Source organism: Stegostoma tigrinum, chromosome 13 (genome assembly GCF_030684315.1).
Source record: "Stegostoma tigrinum isolate sSteTig4 chromosome 13, sSteTig4.hap1, whole genome shotgun sequence".
NCBI lineage: Eukaryota > Metazoa > Chordata > Chondrichthyes > Orectolobiformes > Stegostomatidae > Stegostoma > Stegostoma tigrinum.
Window position 1 is genome coordinate 26,457,431 of NC_081366.1, and position 27,448 is coordinate 26,484,878.

Sequence of the window (27,448 nt, forward strand, 5' to 3'; positions counted from 1 at the left end):
TGCACCTTGTAAAAATCACTCAATTCCTGGTGTAACAGAGTGTGGAGCTGGAGGAACACATCAGGCCAAGCAGCATCTGAAGAGCAGGAAAGTTGACGTTTTGGATCGGGACCTGCCCCGAAAAGTCAGCTTTCCTGTTCCTCTGATGCGGCCTGGCCTGCTGTGTTCATTCAGCTTCACACTGTGTTTTCTCAGACTCTCACATCTGCAGTCCTTACTATTTCTCAATTCCTGGTGTGACTAGGACAAATGTGTTCTCGCCAAGGTACACACACTAAAATTTCTGGTGAGTTCAGAAAAGCACAAATGAAACTCAAGGTTCCACAAAAATAATCTGGAAGCTACTGTCCTGGGGGATTATCCATCTGCAACTATTTGTCCACTCCCAGTCCCTTTCCCTTGGCCAGGAAAGTAGGACAAACATCTAACAATGATGAGTCAAAATTCAACAGGGAGATCGAGGGCTTGGTGATGTGGTGCAATGATAACCTCTCTCTCAATGTCAGCAAAACTCAGGAACTGATCATTGACTTCAGAAAGAAAGGAGGAGGAACATGCCCCTATCTACATCAACGGAACTGAGGCTGAGAGAGTGAAGAGCATCACGTTCCTCAGAGTGACCATAATTGATGACCTGTCCTGGACTTCCCGCTTGAATGCAACAGTCAAAAAGACATAACAATGCCTCTTCTTCCTCAGGTGGCTCAGGAAATTTGGCATATCCATAAGGTCCTTCATGAGCTTCTACAGGTGCACCATTGAAAGCATACTGTCCAGGTGCATAATGGCCTGGTATGGCAACTGCTCTGCCCAGGACATTAAGAAACCACAAAAGGTTGTGTGCACAGCCCAGACCGTCACAGAAGCCAACCTTTCAAATATAGACTCTATTTATTTGCTGCCATAGAAAGGCAGCCAATATCATCAAAGACCTATTGTGCCTCGGTAATGACCTCCTGCAACCTCTTCCATCTGGCAGAAGATACAGAAGCCTGAATACACACACAAGCAGGTTCAGGAACAGCTTCTTTCCAGCTGTTATCAGACTGTTGAATGGACTCTAGCCTCAAATAATGCAACCTGCAATGTAACGTATACGTCTCTAAGTCTTTTTGATTTGTACATCCTTTGGTTGCTGTGATCTGCCTATATCGCTCATAAACAGAGCTTTTCACTGTATTTTGGTACACGTGACACTAAAATCAATCAATCAATTTGAGGAGTTTCAATGCAAGCTGCATCAAACATCATTTGAGGTCCCAGTGTGGCAGCAGGCTGTAAATGAGACTGGCACTTCAAAATTGCGACTAATTATTCACAGTGAACTAGCCCATTGTATTGGTCTGTTGATGAAATCATTTCAGTCCCAGGCATCTCTGCAGGATTTCTTCAGGGGTATATCCTAAGCTAACCATTTTTAGCTGTTTCATTGTAAGGTCAGAAATGGAAATGTTCACTGATGATCGCACACCAGCCCACCATTGTGTTCAGCACCATTTCAGATGACTTAAATACTGAGGTAATCCACGTCCATTTGCAGCAAGACCTGGACCATATCCAGGATTGAGATACTAAGTGGCAAGTAACAATCATGTTACCAAAGTGCTAGGCGACGACAATCTCCAACTGGACAGAACATTTCCCCTAAGCATTCAATAGTACTGCAATAGCTGAATGGCTCACTGCAAACTTCTGGGAGTTACCACTGACCAGAAATTGCACAGGACCAGCCATATAAATATAGTGGCTATAAGAACATTCAGAGGCTTGGAATTCTGAGGTGGGTACTCATTTCCTGACTCCCCAAACCCCAAGTTTTGAGTGCGAGCAGCAGCGGAGGTAAGACGAACCCGGAAGCTGCAGCTAAGCTAAGGTAAGGCAGTTTTTTTTTTAAGATTACTTACCGGTAGCGGGCAGCGGTGTTTTCTCTTTCACAGAAGGAGCGGGAGCAGCGGAGGAAGTGACGAGGACCAAAGGGGCAGCCGGGAAGGAAAGCAGTGACCATATATATCAGCAAGGCGGCTAAACCCGAGACTCTACAACTGGAGTGTCTCCCACCCACCCTCCTCCTCTAACCTAGTTAATAAAGTAAGGATCGTTCTAAACTTTCTCTATTGAATATAAGTTTGTTATTAATTTTATAGCAACTTGAACTAAGCTTTCTACTTTAGTACTGAGTGGGTGTTCAGATAAGAGGGGTATGGATGCTAGGGCAGTTGCTTGCTCCTCCTGCAGAATGTGGCAGGTGGGAGACATGGCACACGTCTCCACTGGCTACATCTGCGGGAAGTGCACCCAACTCCAGCTCCTTGAAAACCGTGTTGGGGAAATGGAGCTGGAGCTGGATGAACTACAGATCATTCGGGAGGCAGAGGGGGTAATTGAGAGGAGTTACCGGGAGTTGGTCACTCCTAAGGCTCAGGACAAGGATAGATGGGTTACAGTTAGGGGGAGGAAAGGGGACAGACAGTGCAGAGATCCCCTGTGGACATTCCCCTCAGCAATAAGTATACCGTTTTGGAAACTGCTGGGGGGGATGATCTACCAGAGGAAAGCCATAGTAGTCAGTTCTCTGGCACTGAGCCTGACACTGTGGCAAAGAAGGGAAGGGGGCAGAGTAGAAAAGTACTCGTGGTAGGGGACTCAATAATTAGGGGAATCAACAGGAGATTTTGTGGTCAGGATCGGGATTCCCGGAAGGTATGTTGCCTCCCTGGTGCCAGGGTCCGGGACGTCTCCGATCAGGTGTATAAGGTTCTAAAAGGGGAGGGCAAACAGCCAGAAATCGTGTTACATATTGGCACTAATGATATAGCCAGAAATAGGATTGAGGATATAAAAAGTGATTTCAGGGAGTTAGGATGGAAGCTGCAAAGCAGGACAAACAGAGTAATGTTCTCTAATTTACTACCGGTGCCACGAGATAGCGAGGTGAGGTACAGTGAGCGGGCGCAGCTTAACACGTGGCTGCGCAGCTGGTGTAGGAGGGAGGGCTTCAGATATGTAGATAATTGGGATGCCTTCTGGGGAAGGTGGGACCTGTACAAGAAGGACGGGTTGCATCTGAACTGGAAGGGGACCAATGTACTGGGTGGAAGGATTGCTCGAGTAGTTCGAGAGGGTTTAAACTAGTATGGCAGGGGGGTGGGAACCTGAGCTGTATACCGGAGGTGAGAGTTGATGTGGGTGAGGCAATAGCAAGAGGTAGGCCAGCTAGTGGGAAGGATTTTCCTGGGAAGGAGCCAAGGGATCGGTTAAAGTGTGTTTGCTTTAACGCAAGGAGTATCAGGAATAAAAGTGACGAACTTAGAGCATGGATCAGTACCTGGTGCTATGACGTTGTGGCCATAACAGAGACATGGGTTTCTCATGGGCAGGAATGGTTGCTGGATGTTCCAGGGTTTAGAGCATTTAAAAAGAATAGGGAGGGGGGAAAAAGAGGAGGGGGTGTTCTACTACTAATCAGAGAGGGTATCACAGCTACAGAAGCTTCCATTGTCGAGGAAGATCTGCCTACTGAGTCAGTATGGGTGGAAATTAGGAACAGCAAGGGAGTAGTCACCTCGTTAGGGGTTTACTACAGGCCCCCCAATAGCAGCAGGGAGATTGAAGAAAGCATAGGTCGGCAGATTTTGGAAAAGTGCGGACGTAGTAGGGTTGTTTTAATGGGTGACTTTAACTTTCCCAATATTGATTGGACCCTCCTTCAAGCAGAAGATTTGAATGGACCTGTTTTGGTAAGGTGTGTTCAGGAGGGTTTCCTAACTCAGTACGTTGACAGGCCGATGAGGGGAGAGGCCATTCTAGGCTTGGTGCTTGGAAACGAGCTGGGGCAGGTGTCAGATCTTGTGGTGGGAGAGCATTTTGGTGATAGTGACCATAACTGCCTCACATTCTCCATAGCTACGGAGAAGGAGAGGATTAGGCAAAATGGGAGGATATTTAATTGGGGAAGAGGAAACTTTGATGTGATTAGACATGAGTTAGGAAGCATGGACTGGGAGCAATTGTTCCATGGTAAAGGCACTATAGACATGTGGAGACTGTTTAAGGAACAGTTGTTGCGAGTGATGAATAAATATGTCCCTCTGAGACAGGCAAGAGGGGGTAAGATAAAGGAACCTTGGATGACGAGAGCAGTGGAGCTTCTCGTCAAAAGGAAGAAGGTAGCTTACATAAGATGGAGGAAGCTAGGGTCAAGCTCAGCTCTAGAGGATTACAGGCAGGCGAGGAAGGAGCTCAAAAATGGTCTTAGGAGAGCCAGGAGGGGGCACGAGAAAGGCTTGGCAGAACGGATTAGGGAGAACACAAAGGCAATTTACACTTATGTGAGCAATAAAAGAATGGTCAAAGAAAGAGTAGGGCCGATCAGGGATAGCATAGGGAACTTGTGTGTGGAGTCTGAGGAGGTAGGGATAGCCCTAAATGAGTTTTTTGCTTCTGTCTTTACGAAAGAAACGAACTTTGTAGTGAATGAAACCTGTGAAGCGCAGGTGTGCATGCTGGAACGGATAGAGATAGAGGAAGCTGATGTGTTGAAAACTTTGAGATTGACAAGTCGCCAGGCCCGGACCAGATTTGTCCTCGGCTGCTTTGGGAAACGAGAAATGTAATTGCTTCGCCACTTGCGAAGATCTTTGCATCCTCGCTCTCCACTGGAGTCGTACCTGAGGACTGGAGAGAGGCAAATGTAATTCCTCTCTTCAAGAAAGGAAATAGGGAAATCCCCGGCAATTACAGACCAGTAAGTCTCACGTCTGTCGTCAGCAAGGTGTTAGAAAGGATTCTGAGGGATAGGATTTATGACCATCTGGAAGAGCATGGCTTGATCAAATGCAGTCAACACGGCTTTGTGAGGGGCAGGTCATGCCTCACAAACCCTATCGAGTTCTTTGAGGATGTGACTAGAAAAGTTGATGAGGGTCGAGCTATGGATGTGGTGTATATGGACTTCAGTAAGGCAATTGATAAGGTTCCCCATGGTAGGCTCATTCAGAAGGTCAGGAGGAATGGGATACAGGGGAACTTAGCTGTCTGGATACAGAATTGGCTGGCCAACAGAAGACAGCGAGTGGTAGTAGAAGGAAAATATTCTGCCTGGAAGTCAGTGGTGAGTGGTGTTCCACAGGGCTCTGTCCTTGGGCCTCTACTGTTCGTAATTTTTATTAATGACTTGGATGAGGGGATTGAAGGATGGGTCAGCAAGTTTGCAGATGACACAAAGCTTGGAGGTGTCGTTGACAGTATAGAGGGCTGTTGTAGGCTGCAGCGGGACATTGACAGGATGCAAAGATGGGCTGAGAGGTGGCAGATGGAGGTCAACCTGGATAAATGCGAGGTGATGCATTTTGGAAGGTCGAATTTGAAAGCTGAGTACAGGATTAAGGATAGGATTCTTGGCAGTGTGGAGGAACAGAGGGATCTTGGTGTGCAGATACATAGATCCTCTAAAATGGCCACCCAAGTGGACAGGGTTGTTAAGAAAGCATATGGTGGTTTGGCTTTCATTAGCAGGGGGATTGAGTTTAAGAGTCGTGAGATCTTGTTGCAGCTCTATGAAACTTTGGTTAGACCGCACTTGGAATACTGCGTCCAGTTCTGGTCCCCTATTATAGGAAAGATGTGGATGCTTTGGAGAGGGTTCAGAGGAGGTTTACCAGGATGCTGCCTGGACTGGAGGGCTTATCTTATGAAGGGAGGTTGACTGAGCTCGGACTTTTATCATTGGAGAAAAGGAGGAGGAGAGGGGACCTAATTGAGGTATACAAGATAATGAGAGGCATAGATAGAGTTGATAGCCAGAGGCTATTTCCCAGGGCAATAATGGCTAACACGAGGGGTCATAGTTTTAAACTGGTTGGAGGAAAGTATAGAGGGGATGTCAGAGGCGGGTTCTTTACACAGAGAGTTGTGAGAGCATGGAATGCATTGCCAGCAGCAGTTGTAGAAGCAAGGTCATTGGGGACATTTAAGAGACTGCTGGGCATGCATATGGTCACAGAAATTTGAGGGTGCACACATGAGGATCAATGGTCGACACAACATGATGGGCTGAAGGGCCTGTTCTGTGCTGTACTGTTCTATGCTCTGTGTTCAAACCCTGTTTGCTATCTAAAATGCACCAGCCAGGATGGTGATGGGTTACATTTTCTTGTCTGAATAGGTGTAGCTCCAACAGCTTATGAAACCTGATATTATTTGGGAAAACCAACCCATTTGATTAACATCTTATGTACCATTTTAAACATTTACTCCCTACAAGCATATTATCACAGCATCTGTGGTAACATCTACAATGGGCACAATAGCAACTCATCCTGCCTGACAGCACCCTCTAAATTGGTGACTTATACCACCTTCGAGGAAATGGGCTACAGCACTTAATATGCATATATCAGCATCTGATTGCTCCATTTCCAGCCACACACCATCCTGACTTAAAACTATCCTGTGTGATGGACAATCATCAGCAACATTTCATTGTTAACGAATCAAAATCCTGGAACTCTCTTCCTAATAGTTTTGTTAATGTACCTATCCCAGCATGGACTAAATTAGCTCAGGAAGGCAATTCACCACATCTTCTCAAGGATAATTAATGATGGGCAATAAATGTTTGGTCCAGCCAGTGATGCCCACATTAATAAAGAAAAAGGTTGAAACTAACCCTAGAAAATAGCCCACAATATGTCACAAAGTTTTTTTGTTACAGGTATTTCAATTATGCTGCTCTAACGTGTTATGACACAAATGGGGCGTGAACGTGAATCTTCTGGCTAGCAGTAAGGATACTACCTTTGTACCACAAACCTACGTGATTATAAATTTTAATTACAAATGAAAGTGTTAAAATGCGGGAAATATAAAATAGTGCAGTATCCTGTTGAATTATCAATGGTCCCTGAGTATCTTGGTTGCACTGTTATTTCCATTGTTGATAATATTTGACTGTGGCATAAATTGTAAAGAAATGATTTCTTGTCCATTTCTTCATTCCCACTGATCTGTCGTGAGGGCTGGATTAAATTTCCTCCTTGTTTCTGATGGCAATACTGTTTTCTTCAGTCACTCCACGTATATACAAAGGTTCAAGATTAATGTGATTACGCCTAGATATGAACCTGCAATTAAATCACAGTTTATTATAACTTAAATTAAGCACTGTCACAAACAATGTACAAACGTTTTCCTTTGTATCTCCCTGGCTTCATACATTTTCTTATTTCTAACTATCTTGGTTTTATTTCAGTAATTTGAAAAGTTCTCGTGTCAATGATACAGTAAAGGAGTTTGCCAATGTATCACAGATTGTTCTGAACAAATCACATTGAAATATCAGGAAAGTAAGTAAAATAAGCATTGTACCTTTGAAACTGACATCTTCCAACAAGCTCAAGGTTGTTAGTGAACATCAATATCAACTCGTTATGCAGAATACACAGGAACAAAATACCTTCAATCAATAACAAATGACACTTTACGCACAACACCTTCAATGCCTCCAGAAACTCTAATTCTCTCTCTGGGTTCTTCGTCCAACCCTCTCTGCAATGCACCAGCACCTCCGCTCCCTCTCCTCAACCCTCCTTCCCCCCAGCTCAAGGCCTCCCTTTCCCAAACTTGCAGAGGATTTCTACCCAGAACATCCTCTACTCCCCATCACTGACTGCCTTCCACAAGGACAATTCTCATCACCACTTCTTAGTTTGCGCCATATTCCCCACCAACCACTCCAAACCGTCCAGTGCCTTCCCCTGTAACCGTAAAAGATGCAACATCTGCCCACACACCACTTCCCTCACTTCCATCCAGAGCCCTCAACCATCCTTCCAGGTGAAACAGAGCTTCATCTGCATCTCCTCCAACCTGTTCTATTGCTTCTGGTGATCCTGAGACGTTCTTCTCTACGTTGGTGAGACCAATCGTAGACTCAGTGACGATTTTGCCGAGCATCTTCACCGGGCCTGTAAAGGCCAGCCTAACCTCCCAGTCACCGCTCATTTCAACTCCACTGCCGCTCCACTTCCCCTCTGACACATCCATCCTCGGCCTCCTCCAGAGACGCAGTGATTCAGAACACATATTTGAGGAACAACACCTTATCTTCATCCTTGGCCCCCTACAGTCCAGAGGACTCAACAATGAGTTCTCTAATTTCAAATAACCTTCCCACCTGACCCCCGGCTCCCTTTCCAGCCCCACCTCCTCCCTTCCATTTCACCTACTGGCCCTCCCTTCCAGCTACCAACCAGATTCATCCTTCCCATCGACCAACCAGGTTGTATCTACTACCAGTGTCAACCTATCACCACCATTCGCTACCCCCCTCACTCTTTATCTGCAGCTCCCCTTACCCCAATATCCTGTCCTGAAATGTTGACTTTGCCTTTCCTTTGGATACTGCCTGGCTTGCTGTGTTCTTCCAGCCTCCTGCTTTGTCCACCATGGATTTCAATATCTGCAGTTTGTTTTTGACTGGAGATTCTTCACAGTTCTTTGAATCAGACTTATCACTGGCTTGAGGAGAACGCCAATCCATGAAGTTACAACTTGCGCTTGAATACGAGGTCTGCTGCTGCTAAAAGCCCACAGCATTCCATGGATAGATAGTTTTGAGCTGCTGGATCTCTTTAAATTGCAGCGTGTTTAACACTGTGGTTGTGCCACACAGCATGACGATAGGTAACCCTCAACATGAGAGTGAAATTTTGTTTATACAGAGAATTCGTGATCACAACTGGGACTAATACTGTCATGAAGAGATGCATCACTGACCGATAAATTAGCAAGGATTTGGTGAAATACATTGCTCCCTATTGTTCGTTCCCTGACCACCTGCCACAAATCCAATCTAGCTGTACATCCTTTAGGAATCAGCCAGTCCAGTCAGCAGTGGTAAAAGTACTGGCAGTGGACTCCAAAGTCTCCTCAAGAGCATGGTTTTGTTCTCTTGCCACCCTCAATGCTTCCACTAGGATGGCATTCAGGGAATACAGATTCATCAACTGGGAGGGTGCCGATGTGGTAGATGGTAATCATTAGGATGTTTCCTTTTCTGTGTTCTACCTGATACTGTGAGACTTCATGAGTCTGGTGTCAATATTGAGAGTTCATTGTAGAACCCCTACAGTGTGGAAACAGGCCCTTTGGCCCAACAGGTCCACATTGACCCTCAGAGCATCCCATCCACCTAATTTACACACCCCTGAACACTACAGGCAATTTAGCATGGCCAATCCACCTAACCTGCACATCTTTGGACTGTGGGAGGAAACCAGAGCACCCAAAGGAAATCCATGCAGTCATGGTGAGAATGTGCAAACTCCACACAGGCAGTTGTCCGAAGGTGGAATTGAACCCAGGTCCCTGGAGCTGTGAGGCAGCAGCGCTAGCCACTGAGTTACCATGCAGTTGCCAGTTTTCATGACTCTAAATCTCTATGCTTACACCTCTGGTAGGTGACCTACCAGTCAGACAGAGCATTCGAAGTGACGGGCATTGGGGGAGACAAAATGATCAGACTATTGTTTCCATTTCCCAAAATGTTGCCCCATTGTTGTTGACGTCATTCCTCATCAGTTGCTCACTTAAGTCGAACCAGATTATGTTTAGCTGTAGCATTATGTTTGACTCAGAGCTATGTTCTAACATTCAACAGTTTATTTCTAAATAGAGAGAAGCCTCGTTACCTAGAGAGTGTAATCGCTCTCAAATAGTTGAGGCGCATATCATAGAGGCATTCGGTGAAAGCTAGAAATGAATGGAAGGGAGCAAAAATCACAAAGTTATGTTGAAGGGTCTAGATGAATAGGGTGGGATGAAGGAAGGTGGAAGGAGGCTGTTTTATAAAGTAAAAGCCATACCATTTGGGTTGAATGGTCTGTTTCTGCACTGCTTAGACAGGATCTTATGGATTTAGCTGTTGCCAGGTCATCATTACTATATCTAGGATGAAAATCTGATCCTGCATGTCATTGAATTTTGCAGGGGTAGACAATTGAAATGGCACTCCTAGGATTGTAAGTTGTTCTTCAAAGCAGAAGATCAAGAAAAAAATTTCTTCATCATAACAACAAGGCAGACTTACGTGAATTTCTGCATCTGGTCAATAACTTCTGGGAGGAACATTGATTGTCTCAGGGAGAAACATGACCAAACTTGCTGCCAGAATTGTAACACATCCAATCAGAATAAAAGGTAGAAATTCATAATAAATACCTGTGAAAATATGAAATATAAATTGTCTATAAGGTGAAAATAAGTGCATTAATCTGAAGTGATAGACAGCACATGTAACACAATTGTCAATAATTGCTTCTGACTGCATTGTCAATGTAATATGTGTTTTATTTTTAAACATGCTTTTATTCTATTGCAATAGCATAATAACAGTGTAAAACAGCTAGCTTTACCTGTTTTCCGAACCTCTGAGATTCCTTCCTCTTCCAGGATTATCTGAGTTAGAGGAGGCAATTTTCAAACCCAGAATTCTCAGCCTGAGGCCCATTTATGAATTTGCTTGATACAGAAGGAGAAATAATCTGATCAGAGCAGCTGTTATTTCACAGGATGGTTTTTATACATCCTATTTTAGCATCAAATGTACACATTGAACAAATGGCACAGGTCTTATTAAAGATAACAAAGTGTGGGGCTGGATGAACACAGCAGGCCAAGCAGCATCTTAGGAGCACAAAAGCTGACGTTTCGGGCCTAGACCCTTCATCCAGCCCCACACTTGTTATCTTGAACTCCAGCATCTGCAGTTCCCATTATCTCTGAGCACAGGTCTTATTTATGGGTTTGCTAATAAGACCAATCATAAGCGATTGGAATGAAAGGCATTCTAACATGTAGACATTATTAGAGTATACCTAGGTCAATTTCTCAATGAGAAAAACACAGAGAATTCATTTGACTGCTCCATTTCAAAGATGAATTTGGACACAAGATAACATTCTGTTTGCGGGCAGAACACATGTATGTACAAACTATTTCAGAGATAGTAGGAACTGCAGATGCTGGGGAATCTGAGATAACAAAGCGTAGAGCTGGATGAACACAGCAGGCCAAGCAGCACCAGAGGAGCAGGAACGCTGATGTTTTGGGTCTAGACCCTCCTTCGGTGCTGCTTGGCTTGTTGTGTTCATCCAGTTCTACACCTTGTTATCTTTTCCACAAACTATGTTTATTTCAACTCTACAAAGAGTAACTACCATCGATTGGTTCATTTTTCAGGGTAATGGCAGACCAACGGGGTGCCCCTGACTGGTTTTAAATTTAAACAAAACTTGACAGTCAGCTTTCAATCAGAATTAGCTGGTGCATTTTCCATGGCAAATTCAGAGTCCACTTGGCAACCAATCAACATGCTTCTCTAATATAGTATACATGCTTTCTTCCCCCTTTATGTTATTTCTTTTGAACTGTCCTGATGGATGTAAGATGAAAACCTTCAGTAAAGTGTGCCATTTTTCAGCAATACTCAAGTTATGTTAACAATGCTATACAAGACCAGAAGATCAAGACATTGAACCAGTTTTGGTGGAGATTCAAAACAACAAGTAAACATTTCAGGTTGATTATTGTTGTTCCAATTTCAGTTGTAGTTCAAGACAGAGCCTAACTTGGGAAATCAAAGGCAGGTGCAAAGGATGAAGGCAAAATTGCGTAAGTGTTTAAACTTAAAACAAGTTGAAAATACAACTTTGCTGTCTTAGGGTGGAGGGCAAGTTCTTGAGATAGTTTCAGACAGCTTTCTAGAGCAATTTAAGGAACCAACTATCGGCTATTTTGGGTTAGTATTATGCATTGAGAAAGTGTTAATTAATAACCTCCTGGAAAAGTGACCAAAATATGACAGAGTTCTATGTTGCGCTTAAAAGTAATTCAGTTTAGCTGAAATAAGGAGCTTAAACCTAAGCAAAGCAAATTGTTTTGCTATGAGGTACAAGTTGGTAAATGAATAGTAAGTCTGAGATTTAGGAGGATTTTGGATTTCAGCAAAGGAGGACCAAGAAATTGATAAATTGAGATGAAAATGGATAGGTTAGCAAGAAATGTAAAACAGATGTCATGCATTACTGGGATAATGCATTGGAAACCATTCCCTGCTCATCCTCGTCATCATAAAACTTAAAAAAAATTATCAAAGTACTTAAAGATCCAATTTACTTGTCAAATAGACCCAGGCTAACAGAGAACATGGAACAGGTTTCTATATTGAATGCAAACTACTATTTATTAAAAATAAAGGGATAGTGATCACAGATTTTAAAAACCTCTGAACCATTGACATACACTGGTTAAAACTCAAACCATCTACCCTCTACGTGCACATTGATGTTATGGGTAGAGGTAGATAATTACGAGGGAAGCAGCTCAGTGGCCCCTATTGACAGGGATAGCTGAGATAATCCTTTTGTGGCCTGGATTTTATGAGTTTCAATCTCTCTTCTCCCGGTTCTTTTAATTCTTCAGAGGAGGCACAGGTAACTATAAACTCACTTAGTTCATGGTTAAAGGCTACAGCTACTGCAACTCATGAGGGAAAATAACCAAGCATTCTTCACACTTCAGGTATTTTACTGGGGAGTAATCATCTCCCTTTTCAGCAACCCAGAGACTTTTGTCATAATCATTTACACTCACAGTTCAACTACCCATGAGTCAATCAGGTAGTTGGGTGGCTGGTGACCTTTGGCAATTGTAACTGGTCTGAACTCCACAAATGGGCTCTATTTCTAAAGAAGGGTCCAGACCCGAAATGTCAGCTTTCCTACTCCTCTGATGCTGCTTGGCCTACTGTGTTCATCCAGCTCCACACCTTGTTACCTCAACAATGAGTTGTTACCAGAATCACATTTTAAACACTCCCCCTGTGGTGCTGGCCCACCTACCAATAGCCTCTCTTACCATTAGAATGAAATAATGTACAAACACAACTTACAATGAGTATCAGTGACTTGCTTTTTAGAAGAGTAACCATTCCTTTCACGTTTCAGTTCTAAAAATCTATTTCCCATTTCAGCCACAATCAAACATATAGAAAATTAAAAAGATATGGTCTTTACATGGAGAATCCAAGTTTAATCGGAGGCCAGATAGGAAGAAAAGAGTGGAAGTAATTATAAAAGACAGTTGGAAAATTTCACTTTTCATTCTGGGAGTCAGGATGGTCATCACTGGGCATTTTAACTAATATTCCCAAATTTTTCTCTATGGCCACTGTCAAGACATTAGATTTATGGTAATAAGGACTTGTTGGATACCAGGGTAGTGTGGGAAGGTGAAATTGAAGTAAAAGATCTTATTAAATAGCGTAGTAAGCTACTACTGCTCTTGTTTCATATGGTCTTAAATCTGAAATTTTGGGCATCTATAGACTATTCCCACCAGTGTTTTCTTCTTTTGGTTATTTTGTATCTCCAACCAAATTGATTCTGTATGTTTTCTAAAATTGTCATAGCCCAGAATATTTAGTTCCCAAATTTGATCGCCTTGCAGCTGATCTTATTTTTAAGACATAACAGATAAAACCCACTTACTTAAACACACTTATTTCAATGTTTGCATTGAAAACAATTAGTTCTGGGGATGGTGTTTTACAAGAGACCTGTGCCGAGAATACAAGGAGCATCATTGCAAGTAAAACCTTGCAACTATCCAAGGTCCTTGACTGAAACAGGTTTCACCCATTGCAGAAGTTAATTAAGGTCCTTAGGCCAGCTTTAGACCTCTCTGCAAAAATTGCAGAATGGTACAGCAGCCACATTCATTGCATATGTGTGCCTTAATCAGCCTTTCCATTAAAAGCTGGAATTGCTGTTAAAAGGCAATTTGAAAATTAAAAGGGTCGGGTGCCATTAAAAAGAGAACACTTCTATCACAATCAATGATATTTGAAATTTGCTGCTCCTAAAAGTTCATTAAATCATCCAACAATAGACATGACATGGGTCATAACAGTTGGAATCTTCTGGTGTTTGTGTAAGGTCAGAAATGAAAGAGGAAAATAGCTACAAGGTAAGCAGTAGAAAGCAAAATGACTACTTAGCATTACAACATGTTGTTCTGTTTTCAATAAAAACTGGTCTTTTTCAAAAGAAATTAAACTCCCAGTTGCAAGATCTCAAATTTTAAATATTTTTCCTATGCTAGAGATAATGAAAAGAAGTACTGCTGACCTTGCACTATATTTTATAAATACTTGTAGTTTTAACCTCAAAATCTGCACCATGTCACTTTCCTTTCTGTAGTTCATTTCCACTCAAGAGTTCAAACATATCTTACAGTATCCTGAGGATTACTTCACTTCTCCCAGGACCAAGAGTTTAGCAACAGCTTTCAGGAATCAGTTTGATTCTCCTAAGGTTTCCCACTGAACTTTTGGTATGAAATTTCCTCAGATCCTTCCAGTAATGTCCAGCTAGGTGATCCTCCAGCTCTCTTTCAGCACATCAAGATTGTGGAATCTCCATCTTAAGCACAGGTCTCACTATATTCTTGTCTCACGCCTACAAATCAGGTCACCCCTGTCTTCTCGTAGTATTCTGCTCCTGGTTCCAGCTGCTTTATAGCTCCTCACTGATTTTCTCATTACCTGTCTTTGTGTTAATCAGAAACTGATGCAAATTTCAACTGCCTGTTTTGGTAAGAAATCACACAGAATAACAGGAAAATGCCAAAAATCATCCTCTTTGCAATCCATCTCCACGGCAACATAGCATGCTTGGTATGTCTGATATAGAGATTTGAACTAAATATCTCCAATTCTCAGGCCTCCACTTTGTTCTGGTAAACATACACAAACTGAGTGTCTTTTTCGATCCTAAAGAGATGGCTGGAGAACTTATCAGATCACACATTAGATGTGTGGCTACAAATCGTAGAACTGAAAAAAAACCTTCAGGTTTAGAGCCACTACATCTGAATTGTGCCAGCATTTCCTGGAAATGCTAATTTCAGAAAAGTTTTGAGTTAGAGAAAAGCCTAAGGGATCATTATCAGAATCTTCCCCAATGAAATCACCTTCGTAAGTTAATGGACTTCTCATGAATCTGGATATAGATTGCCACAACATGTAGGCCAACAGCGATTTGGAGATGGGTTTTTGTGACAATCTTAGTCACGTGAGATTTTTGATTATTTTAAGAATTTTAATAGTGAGATCAGAAGTGATAGTTACAGCAGCAACAGCTGAGGCAGACGAGTGAAAAAATTAAAGCCTGTACCTCCAGATTCTGGTGATGTGGAACTAGGCTTTGCTAGGTGGGAATATTTGCCAGAACATAGAGTCACGTGACAGGAACAGTACCTGACCTTTTAACCATATTTAAAAAGCACTGTTCAACGTGATCCTTTTGCATGCTACTATTAGATTCAACCAATGTTTCTTGTTCTAATCTACACTTTAAAACAAATAAATTTTCTTTACTACAGAATCTGGAAAGGAATGAAAGTGGAAACATTACAGTGCCTTTCTTCTCTTCTATATGACATCTTTGATCTCCAATCACTCTTAACCTCTCCCTGGCCTGAATGTTCTTCCACTCTACCTGCCAATATCCCCGTTTTCTACTGCATAAAACCGAAGATTTTTCCAACTCTGTTCAGTTTCAGAGAAGAAGCACTGACTGTAAAACATTCATTCTGTTTCTGTAACCGCAGATGATGTCAGGCCTGCTGAATTTCTCTACCTCTTTCCATTTTTATTCCAGATCTCCAGCATTTACAATATTTTGCTTTTATTATTGTAATTATTACAAGCTGATGATGCCCAAAATACTTTATTTTGCAATCTTTTAAATGCAGTCATTGTAGTAAGGTAGGGGGCCTGGCAGTCTAGTTTGTGCAAGTAAAGATCTTTCAATGTACTAAGAGGTTAGACTTTACAGCTTCTCATTCTGCTGTTCTTAGCAGAATATATCAGGGCTCCAGCTTACTGCCTTCCTGCCCACTCCTGAAACTTGGGTAGAAACTCACTCTGAAATTCTTCATAATAATGAAATGTGAGGCTGGATGAACACAGCAGGCCCAGCAGCCTGCTGTGTTCATCCAGCCTCACATTTCATTATCTTGTATTCTCCAGCATCTGCAGTTTCCATTATCACTGAAATTCTTCATGTCCCCCTCTTTTGTTCTGCCCAGCTAAGCTCCAAAATCCACTCTGACCACTAACCTCAAACTTCCTCCTCTGGTCTTGATCCCTTCATAGCAAGAAAGCCTGTGTCTTCTCTGGGATCAGACACAAATGATGGTCTCCTTGCAGTCTCTGCAGCACCACTATTGGGTCCTGATGCTGCCCGGACTCTCGGGTCTTTCAGCTAATCAGATTGCCCGGAAGCTCTCAAGGATGAGACTTTCTGTACAGTTGAGGGTCAGAAATCCAACCCTCAGCTTGTTTAGGCAGTCCCCATTCTATTATAGCTGTGAGGCAGGCTCTTCAACTTTTGGTCAGTTTAGAACTCACTGTTCGTCTGGGGTAAGGCAAGCCATAGGTGCCAAAACTTCCACTCCGAAAGAAAAGGAGTGCTATCAGTTTAAATGCTCTTTTTATTTATTCGGAATGTGGTCATCAATGGCAAAGTGAACACGTATCGCCCAACCAAAGTTGTTCTTGACAAGGTGGAGTTAGGAAATCAACTGCTTGAATAGCTACAAGAATTGTGTGGTGCTATTTGGAAATAAGTTCACGGGGTTTGGCCTTGAAACAACAAAAGGTCAAGAGATAGGTTTCACAATGGTGTGGGCTTAGAGATGGAGGTACTCTAATGGACCTGCTGGCCCTGTCCTTCTAGATACAGGGTGTTGATGGTGTAAAAAGAACTTTCATACTGGTATTCCTTAAAAACCGAACTTTTATAGTATTTGCAGCATGGCATTTATTTTCACAGCTATTACTTAACATTCCAAAGTTCTAGCAAATGAAAACAAAGGGACGAATTAGAAGAAATAGAGAGGCCACGATGCACATTGAACTAGCATCATCAGTTTATCTGGTGTCAAATGTTCCCTCTTGTATGCATATTGACTTTGAAAGAAAGAAGGTTTGTTCTTAGAATGAATGGAAAGTAACCTTTAAATGAAGGTGGGAAAGAGGCCCATGGCCATCCAACACATACCTTAGAATGGACATTATATAGATCAAATCTGGCCACTGTATCATTGATCAAAAGGGTTCAGAAAATTAATACGTAACAAAAAGTGCTTGGGGGCACAGGTGAGTTCTCACTGGGTGTTCTCATCAATCAGATCATGTACACAGCAGTTCTCAGCAGGTGGTCCCCAGACAGCAGTCTTCATCGAGCAGCCATCACCAGGCAGATGGGAGATAGACCAGAAGCACAGGAGGAAGACCCAGGGAAGAGTTCCTGACACCACGGCCACAGAATATGATGCTGTCCCACCACTTTAATAGACCAAAACATTCCCCATTGACAGCCTATTTCTCTTCTGGTATGAATGAACCATTCCCAGTTATATTTTTTTTGCCAAATCAACTAATGTTCCATCTCTAAACTGCTACTTGTCAATAAACTATCAGAAAATTGCTATAAATCATCAACTGCCTACATTTGGTAACTGCAATCATGAACAATCTAAAATCAACACTGTTGAAGGAGCCTTCTTGAGTTGCTTCAGTGGGCTTTATTGAAGGTACAACCAGAGTACACAGTGCGAAGGAACTGAACATTTTAGGACACTGATCAAGCAAGCTGCATTGCCCTGGACCCTTGAATGAAGGGTCATTTAACTCAAACTGATAACTGTTTTTACTCTCTACAGCTGCTGCCAGACCTGCTATGTTTCTCCTGCACTCTGTTTTAGTCCTTTTTAAGTATTACTGAACCTGCACCCACACATGTAAATTGAGATTATTGTATCAATTGGTTGATAAGTGTCTTGTTCATGGTGGGAAAACTTTGGAGAGTCATTAAATGAGATATTTCCTGCAGAATATCAAAGCATCTGATGCCTTCTTCTAAGCATTGTATTCGTACAGCTTACAATTAAATAAAAAATACTGGCATTTCCCAGGACATTCTGGTAGGGATAGAAGCATTGACAATAGCAATGCCATTGAATGACAAGGCGACATAGGTAGATTTCCTCTTGTTGGAGTTAATCATTCTGTGTTATGAATACAGAATAACACTATAAGCCTAATCCTGTTCAAGACCTTTGAGAAGTTGGAAATGTGACTGAACACTGCGTAATCACCAGTGAACATCCTTATTGCTGATCTTAATGTGGAGGGAATGTCACTGAGGAAGCAGCTGAAGTTGGTTGACACCAGGGAAGTGCCTTGAGGAGTTCCTCAGCTTCTTCCTACAGCTACAGACACAACCATCTTCCTTTGTATCAGATGTGGCTCAAAACAAAATTATGTTTGATTCTCCTCAAGTTCAATTTCGCTAAGAATGACTCCATTGTCCAGGGCATTCATCCCTTACTCACTGTTTTTTGAGTCAATGGTTAACCCAGGACTGCAACAAATCCTAGAGCTGTAATTCCCAACTGAGCATTGTTGACCAGGCTGAGTAAGTGAAATTTGATACCACCGCCCCCTTCATGAAGGATGACACTTTCAATCGCTTTGCTGATGGGTTTGAAATTGGCCAATTTGGTTTGTTTTGATTTTTGATAGGAAATGTAGATGCCAGTGTTGCAGCTAATCCTGGAGCACAAGTCCTCAGGATTGTCACTGTAATGTTTCTGGGATCATAGCCGTAGTTGTAGTCAATGTACTCAGCTATTTTCTTATCACATGCCATTAACTAAACTGGCCAAAGGCCAACTTTTTAAAAATTCATTTTGTGGGTTGCAGGTGTCGCTGGCTGGCCAGCATTTATTGCCCATCTAGTTGCCCTTGAGAAAGCAGTGTTGAGCTGCCTTTTTGAACCGTTGCAGTCCACCAGCTGTGGGTGGACCCATAATGCCATTAGGGAGGGAATTCCAGGATTTTTACTCAGCAACAGTGAAGGAACGACAATATATTTCCAAATCAGGTTAGAGAGTGGTTTGGAGGGGAACTTGGAAGTGGTGGTGTTCCTATATATCTGCTGCCCTTGTCCTTCTAGGTGGAAGTGGTTATGGGTTTGGAAGGTGCTGTCTGAGGATCTTTGGTGAATTTCTGCAGTGCATCTTGTAGATAGTATATACTGCTGCTATTGAGCGTCCGTGGAGGAGGGAGTGGATGCTTGTGGATGTAGTGCCAATCAAGCCAGCTGCTTTGTCCTGGATGGTGTCAAGTTTCTTGAGTGTTGTTGGGGTTACACCCATCTGAACAAGTGGGGAGTATTCTATCACACTTCTGATTTGTGCCTTGTAGATGGTGGGCAGGCTTTGGGGAGTCAAGAGCTGAATTATTTGCCACAATATTCCTAGACTCTGACCTGCTCTTGTAGCCACTGCATTTATGTGGTGAGTACAGTAGAGCTTCTGATCAATGATAAATCCCAGGATGTTGATAGTTAAGAATTCAGTGTTGGTAACACCATTGAATATCAAGGGACAGTGGTTAGATTGTCTCTTGTTGGTATTGGTCAGAGATTGGCATTTATGTGATGTGAATGTTACTTGCCACTTGTCAGCCTAAGTATGGATATTACCCAATCTTGTTGCATTTGAACATGGCCTGCTTCAGTATCTGAGGAGTCACGAATGATGCTGAACATTGTGTAATCATCGGCGAACATTCACACTTCTGGCGTTATGATGGTGGGAAGGTCATGACAGTAGGGATCTCAGTCAGTTCCTTGCGGCTCAAGCATAAATAAATAAACTTAAAAAGTTGAATTATTGTCAAATTTTCTTTACATGGATAGGTTTAAAATAGTGCCTGAAATGCACAGATTTATGGTTTCCACAGTGCAGAATAGCCCTTCTGCAGATTGCAGTTTGGTCAATCCAGGGCACCTCTACGGTCTATCCTAGGAAATTGACAAGGATATAAGACCACAGACCATAAGACCAGAAGATATAGAAGCAGAAGTAGGCCATTCAGCCTACTGAATCTGCTCTGCCATTCAATGAGAACAGGGCTGGTATGATAAGCCTCAACTCCACTTGCCTGCCTTTTCCCACTAAGTTTGATTTCCTTCTTGATTAAAAACCTATCTGAGCCTTGAATATCTGTCAAAGTGTATCAGAGAGTGATAATAGTTTGTCCTCTGTGGCTTCAGACTTCCCAAGCTTTGTACTGAGCAGAAAACTAAAGAATGTCGATTCTGGAAATCAGAAACAAATCAGACATTGCTACAAACCATCTCAGTGAGTCTCCTAGCATTTGTGGAGAGAAAGCAGAGTTAATGTTTGGGTCTGGTGACCCTTCTTCAAAGAGGAGTTAATGTTAACTCTGCTTTTTCTCCATACATGCTGCCAGACCTGCTAAGTTTTTCTCAGCCATTCCTGATTTTATTCCCAAGTTTCCTCTCTTGTTGTTATTCCTCTAATATTTCTAATAAAACAGGATTTGCTGGAATAGCAATGTTGTATTCTGAAGGCAGATGATTCACTCTCTGAGATTTGGAAAGTTTTAACAAAGTGTGAAACGCAAAAAAAATGATATGGTCTTGTCTGTCATGGTGGGCAGTCTTGTTTCCAGAACAGCACTTCAACAGAGGTGACACGGCACTGGCATTGTCACCCAGAAGGGAAATATAATGCTTGCCTGAAAATCAATCAGTTCAGTGAATCAACTCTTCTGCAACCTGAGCTACAGTTCTTCATTAAAGCAAAGAATTAATTTATTACAGATATAGTTATGACCGTTATGAAGGACTGTTTAAACAGAACAAAACTTCATAATACTCAAGTAATGCCACAATATAAGTTTTTATTGGTTAATGTATACTTAGTAAAGGTAAAGTTGGCATAACCCTACTGGATCATATTAGAGAGCGATAAATGGTGGTACCTTATCCTGAGGATTGCCACACCTCAGATGAGGAAGAGATTGAGAAGGACAATCCTTGAATGTTAACCTCAACTGGTGCAGGTATTGATATCACACTTTTGGTATCACTCACATATTGCAAACCAGCCATTCAGTCATCTGAACTAACCAAGCCCCTCATAACAGGCTCAGTCTACGTGAATAAGGAAAGGTCTGGGGAGATATTGGCCAAGAGCAGACATGTGAGACTAGCATAGTTTGGGATAATGTTCGGCACAGACTGGTTGAACTGAGGGATCTGTTTCCATGCTATATGACTGAATATACGACGGTCAATATACACTGGCCCAGCCAGCAACACCCACATCCCATGGGTGAAAAGATAACTGTAGTAAGCTTATAGTTTCTGCTCTCTATGTCCCTTCTTTCATACATAGCGGTGTTGCATTTGTAGTTTTCTAATAAAATTGACTCTTTTAAATGAATCTAGGCAATTTTGGAAGATTACAGACATTGAATCTATCTCTGTAGCTTCTTTTAAGATCCTAGAATGCAGATCAGGTCCAGAGTACTTCTCAGATTTTAGTCCCATGATATCTACTCATTCATTTTCTCTCGTGCTTATGATGGTTTTAAATTCCTCCCTGCCATCTTTTGCTGTTTGATGATAATGGGTCCACTCAAACATCATCTTTGACCTCAGACAATGCATGGCGGCTAGGGGATGAAAGTTACGTGGGTCTGAGGAGTGGGTCCAATTGGGTATCTTGTACATATCGACAGTTTCATTTGTATTTTTTACTTACACCATGTGTAGATGAATGATATGGATTTGGGATGGTCTATGGCACATGATAATGAAAATGTTAAATTCCTTAGCTATTATCTTAACAAAAAGGTTAAGCATGCATCTTACCAAGATAGAATTTGTAAGGTGAGATGATGCTGCCCAGCCTGGAAGCCATTGTACTTGTTCCGATACCCATATTTCTTACTATTATTGGATACAGCTCAACAGTGTAGGCATAAACCATGGAAAGGGCACAGGAGACTGCAAACTTTCCAATCATCACTAGTACTGTGGCAATGCTTGAAAGATCTAGAGAAAAAATACACAATCACAATGATGGTGGAAGATGTACAGGTTTACAAGCAACTATCACACACTCAATATGTGGACTAATTTCCAAAATATACACTTATGACATGGGCACTTGCTAGTTTAAAGTCCATGCTGAAATTTTATGGAGGAGCTCCTTATGCAATAAAATCAATGGATGCAAAATCATGAATCCACAATATTCTGAGATATGTTTGTAACAAGGAAAGTAGTGATAAAGAAATAGAAGAATCCTACATGGCCGCAGAGATAGCACAGGTCGGGGGATTAATTGCTTGGGAAATGGGCATGGTTTTGGAGAAGGCAGAGCTGTACTACCAGTTGGATTGCACCTCTTTCTGCACTTAATTCACATTCAATTGTAAATTCTAGCATGCATTTCCTTGTTCACTCTGGTTAAAAAGATACACAGTTGTTTACTTAGATCCCCAATAATGGCAGGCATGACACATTTTGGTCTCCTAATAACAGCAACTTGCCACAAAACATCATGGAAACAAAAAGATAGTAGGAACTGCAGATGCTGGAGAATCTGAGGTAACAAGGTGTAGAGCTGGATGAACACAGCAGGCCAAGCAGCATCAGAGGAGCAGGAAGGCTGATGTTTCGGGCCTAGACCCTTCACCCAAAACGTAAGCTTTCTTGCTCCTATGATGCTGCATGGCCTGCTGTGTTCATCTAGCTCTACACCTTGTTATCTTGGAAATAAAAAGGGCAGTTTAAGTAACAGCAATGCCCTTCATTGACTGGTTGCAGCAATGTTTAAGCGAATAGTTTTATGCTACTTAATATACCACATGAATTTTTTTGCTGTTATGATTGGCAATTTGAACCACCACTCCTGCAAATCATCTGTCACACTCTTCCACTCAAAAAGCTAATTCTGATCTCTCTGTCTTTGAAAAATGTCTTTTCCATCTCAAGCCTCCCTTCCAAAATCATAAATCCATGACCATCTTTTGCACAAGTCCTTGTTTGATTCCATTCAATCAGGATTCCCGTACTGTCACAGTGCTGAAATGGCTCTTATTCAAATCACAGGTAACATCCTGCATGACAGTGATATAGAACATAGAACATAGAATAATACAGCGCAGAACAGGCCCTTCGGTCCGCGATGTTGCACCGACCTGTGAACTAATCTAAGTCCCTCCCCCTACACTATCCCATCATCATCCATATGCTTATCGAAGGACTGTTTAAATGGCCCTAATGTGGCTGAGTTAACTACATTGGCAGGCAGGGCGTTCTACGCCCTTACCACTCTCTGAGTAAAGAACCTGCCTCTGACATCTGTCTTAAATCTATCACCCCTCAATTTGTAGCTATGCCCCCTTGTACAAGCTGAAGTCATCATCCTTGGAAAAAGACTCTCACTGTCCACCCTATCTAATCCTCTGATCATCTTGTATGTCTCTATTAAATCCCCTCTTAGCCTCCTTGTCTCCATTGAGAACAGACCCAAGTCCCTCAGCCTTTCTTCATAGGGTCTGCGCTCCAGACCAGACAACATCCTGGTAAATCTCCTCTGCACCTTTTCCAATGCTTCCACATCCTTCCTGTAATGGGGCGACCAGAACTGCATGCAATATTCCAAGTGAGGCCGCATTAGCGTTTTGTACAGTTGCAGCATGACATCACGGCTCCGGAACTCAATCCCTCTACCAATAAACCTAACACACCCTAAGCCTTCTTTACAGCACTATCAACCTGGGTGGCAACTTTCAGGGATCTATATACATGGACACCAAGATCCTTCTGCACATCCACACTACCAAGAGTCTTTCTATTGACCCGGTATTCTGCCTTCCTATTATTCCTCCCAAAGTGAATCACCTCACATTTATCCTATTAAACTCCATTTGCTACCTTTTGGCCCAATTCTGCAGCTTATCCAAGTCTCCCTGCAACCTGCAACATTCTTCTGCACTGTCCACCACTCCACCAACTTTAGTGTCATCTGCAAACTTACTAATCCACCCACCAATGCCTGCATCCAAGTCATTTATAAAAATGACAAACAGCAGTGGTCCTAAAACAGATCCTTGAGGCACACCACTAGTAACCAGACACCAGGCTGAATATTTTCCATCAACCACCACTCGTTGCCTTCTTACAGAAAGTCAGTTTCTAATCCAAACTCCCCCAATCCCGTGTCTCTGTATTTTCTCCAATAGCCTACCATGTGGAACCTTATCAAAGGCTTTACTGAAGTCCATGTACACCACGCCAACTGCCCTTCCCTCATCCACATGCTTGGTCACCTTCTCAAAAATCTCAATGAGATTTGTAAGACACGACCTGCCCTTGATGATTCCATGCTGAGTATCTCCAATCAAATTGTTGCTTGCTGGATGATTATAAATCCTATCTCTTATAATCCTTTCCAAAATTTTTCCTACAACAGACGTAAGGCTCACAGGTCTATAACTACCTGGGTCATCCCTACTGCCTTCTTGAACAAGGGCACAACATTTGCAATCCTCCAGTCCTCTGATACTAAACCTGTAGACAATAAGGACTTAATATAAGTAACACTTCTCTCTGTGGTTCATGTCAACATCTATGGAGCTTTTAAACAGTTGATGACAGCATGTGTCCACTGCCACTGATGTTATGTTCATCTGGTTCTATTCTTATCCATCTAAGTATAGCCAGAGAATCTTCAGAAGCAATATCTTTCCTTCCCTGTACTATTATCTGTGGTGCACTGAATCCTCAGTTTTCTTTTTCTCATTGGCATGTTGCTGCTGAATGACATCTTCCAAAAACATATCTGTTCTTACTAGTTCTACCATACTGTTTATTTTTTGATTCCTCCACTGTCTCTAAGTTGTCAAACTGCTTGTCTGAAAACTGGTCCCAGGGAGGAAGAAATTTCCTCCTGTTGAATATACAATAGACCAAAACTATTGCCTCTAACTGATTTTCCTATCTCTCAACATCCTGGTCACTGTCTGAAGCTGAACCAGAAGGATCACGACATTGGTACAATGAAGTTGTACACGAAGCCTTCATTAGCCATTGTGGTAGGTGTACTGACCTCCCATTGACAACAAAAATACAGAAACCACATTAACATAAATGTCCTATCTACTGTGAAAGATTGTATGATCAGACCAGATGAATTGGGGAAAGAAAATACAGTATCTTGAGCCGACATTGTAATTATGCAAATTTACAGGTAGTGAACCTCAGTGAATGAGGAATGAGTGTTATTGGCCTGAAATTACCAGAAGCTATCCACACCATTACTAAGTTTATCTATTTTGGCCTCTGTAAAATTGACGAGCTCTGCTCTGTCTTTGCTTATTTGGCACTCAAACCTTCTTCCATGCCTTTGTTCCCTCCAGATTTGATTATTCTAATGCAGTCTTAGCTGGCATTTAACAGTATACCTTCAGTCAACTGGAGGTCATCAAAATCTCTGCTGTTTTTGTAACTGCACTTGTACAAAGCCCTGTTCACCCACTGACCTTGTGCTTTCTGCTCTACAAGTTTTCCTTGTTAATCAGCATCTCTTTTAAATGTTCTCATTAATATCTTCCAATACTCGGGGGCTAAGCTGTGTGGTTCCCTCATTGAACCTGTCATCTACCTTCCTTAGATAACAAGGTGTAGCGTTGGATGAACACAGCAGGACAAGCAGCATCAGAGGAGCTGGAAAGCTGATGTTTCGGGCCTTGACCCTTCTTCTGAAATTTCTGAACAAGGGTCTAGGCTTGAAACATCAGCCTTCCTGCTCCTCTGATGTTGCTTGGCCTGCTGTGTTCATCCAGCTCTACGCCTTGTTATCTCAGATTCTCCAGCATCTGTAGTTCCCACTATGTCATCTACCTTCCATTCTTCGTTTAACTTGACTCTTAAAAAAACTATTACTGATCAAGCTATTGCTCCTATGTCCTGATATGTGGCTTGGAGTCATACTTTGTTTAATAATGTTCCTGAGAAATGTCTTAGGACATATTGTGATGAAGCTGTGATACAAATAAAAGTTATTGTTTTGCTTATTCGTTCATGAGATTGCTGGTTGAGCCAAAATTTTGTGCCCATTCCTACTCGTCCTGGAGAAGGTGGTGGTGAACTGCTTTCTTGAACAGCTGCAACACTTAATGTAGTAGGGTCACCCACAGTACGGTTAGGAAGGGCTTTCCAAGAGTTTTACCCAGCAACAGTGAAAGAATGATGATAATCATTCCAGTTAAGATGTTATATGGCTTGGATGGGAATTAATTGGTGGCGTTCTTGTGCATCTGCTGCCCTTAGTCTTCTAAGTGGTAGAGGTTGTGAGCTTGAAAGGTGCTTTTGCAAGAGCCTTGGTGGGTTGGTGACATAGCTAATGAATGTTTTAAGCTATCTGAACAGATGTATGCATGAAAGTATACTTCCGAATACTGCGCTGTCCAGGCAGTATGTCTCCTAGACTCCAGTAGCTTAAAAAGAAAAAATAGGCTAGATTAAAGGTACTTCAAACAGAGTAATGGCAAAGATTTTGAATTGTTTGGATTTCATGAACTGTGCTTCAGGTGGCAAAGTGAAACAAGGGAACAGGCTGCAGAGCATCTGGCCACCATTTACTAATTCATGAAGCTGGGGATCTGACAAACAGCTAACATTGTATTAGTGATAATGGGAACTGCAGATGCTGGAGAGTCCAAGATAATAAAATGTGAGGCTGGATGAACACAGCAGGCCAAGCAGCATCTCAGGAACACAAAAGCTGACGTTTTGGGCCTAGACCCTTCATCAGAGAGGGGGATGGGGTGAGGGTTCTGGAATAAATAGGGAGAGAGGGGGAGGCGGACCGAAGATGGAGAGGAAAGAAGATAGGTGGAGAGGAGAGTATAGGTGGGGAGGTAGGGAGGGGATAGTTCAGTCCAGGGAAGACGGACAGGTCAAGGAGGTGGGATGAGGTTAGTAGGTAGGAGATGGAGGTGCGGCTTGGGGTGGGAGGAAGGGATGGGTGAGGGGAAGAACAGGTTAGGGAGGCAGAGACAGGTTGGGCTGGTTTTGGGATGCAGTGGGTGGAGGGGAAGAGCTGGGCTGGTTGTGTGGTGCAGTGGGGGGAGGGGACGAACTGGGCTAGTTTTGGGATGCGGTGGGGGAAGGGGAGATTTTGAAGCTGCTGAAGTCCACATTGATACCATTGGGCTGCAGGGTTCTCAAGCAGAATATGAGTTGCTGTTCCTGCAACCTTCGGGTGGCATCATTGTGGCACTGCAGGAGGCCCATGATGGACATGTCATCTAAAGAATGGGAGAGGGAGTGGAAATGGTTTGCGACTGGGAGGTGCAGTTGTTTATTGCAAACCGAGCGGAGGTGTTCTGCAAAGCGGTCCCCAAACCTCCGCTTGGTTTCCCCAATGTAGAGGAAGCCACACCGGGTACAATGGATACAGTATACCACATTGGCAGATGTGCAGGTGAGCC

General features: G+C 42.6%; 1 protein-coding gene across 1 annotated transcript in view; it reads right to left on the minus strand.

Moving 5' to 3' along the window:
- Nucleotides 1-6,906: 6,906 nt before the first annotated feature.
- LOC125458393 (organic cation/carnitine transporter 2-like) overlaps nucleotides 6,907-27,448 on the minus strand; it is a 36,202-nt gene continuing 15,660 nt past the window's right edge. The window contains exons 4-7 of the mRNA XM_059650523.1: nucleotides 21,816-21,998; nucleotides 10,413-10,518; nucleotides 10,088-10,218; nucleotides 6,907-7,121 (exon numbers count right to left, since the gene is read on the minus strand). Coding sequence (XP_059506506.1) covers nucleotides 10,508-10,518; nucleotides 21,816-21,998 — 194 coding nt within the window. The 3' untranslated portion in view covers nucleotides 6,907-7,121; nucleotides 10,088-10,218; nucleotides 10,413-10,507. The remainder of the gene's footprint in view (nucleotides 7,122-10,087; nucleotides 10,219-10,412; nucleotides 10,519-21,815; nucleotides 21,999-27,448) is intronic.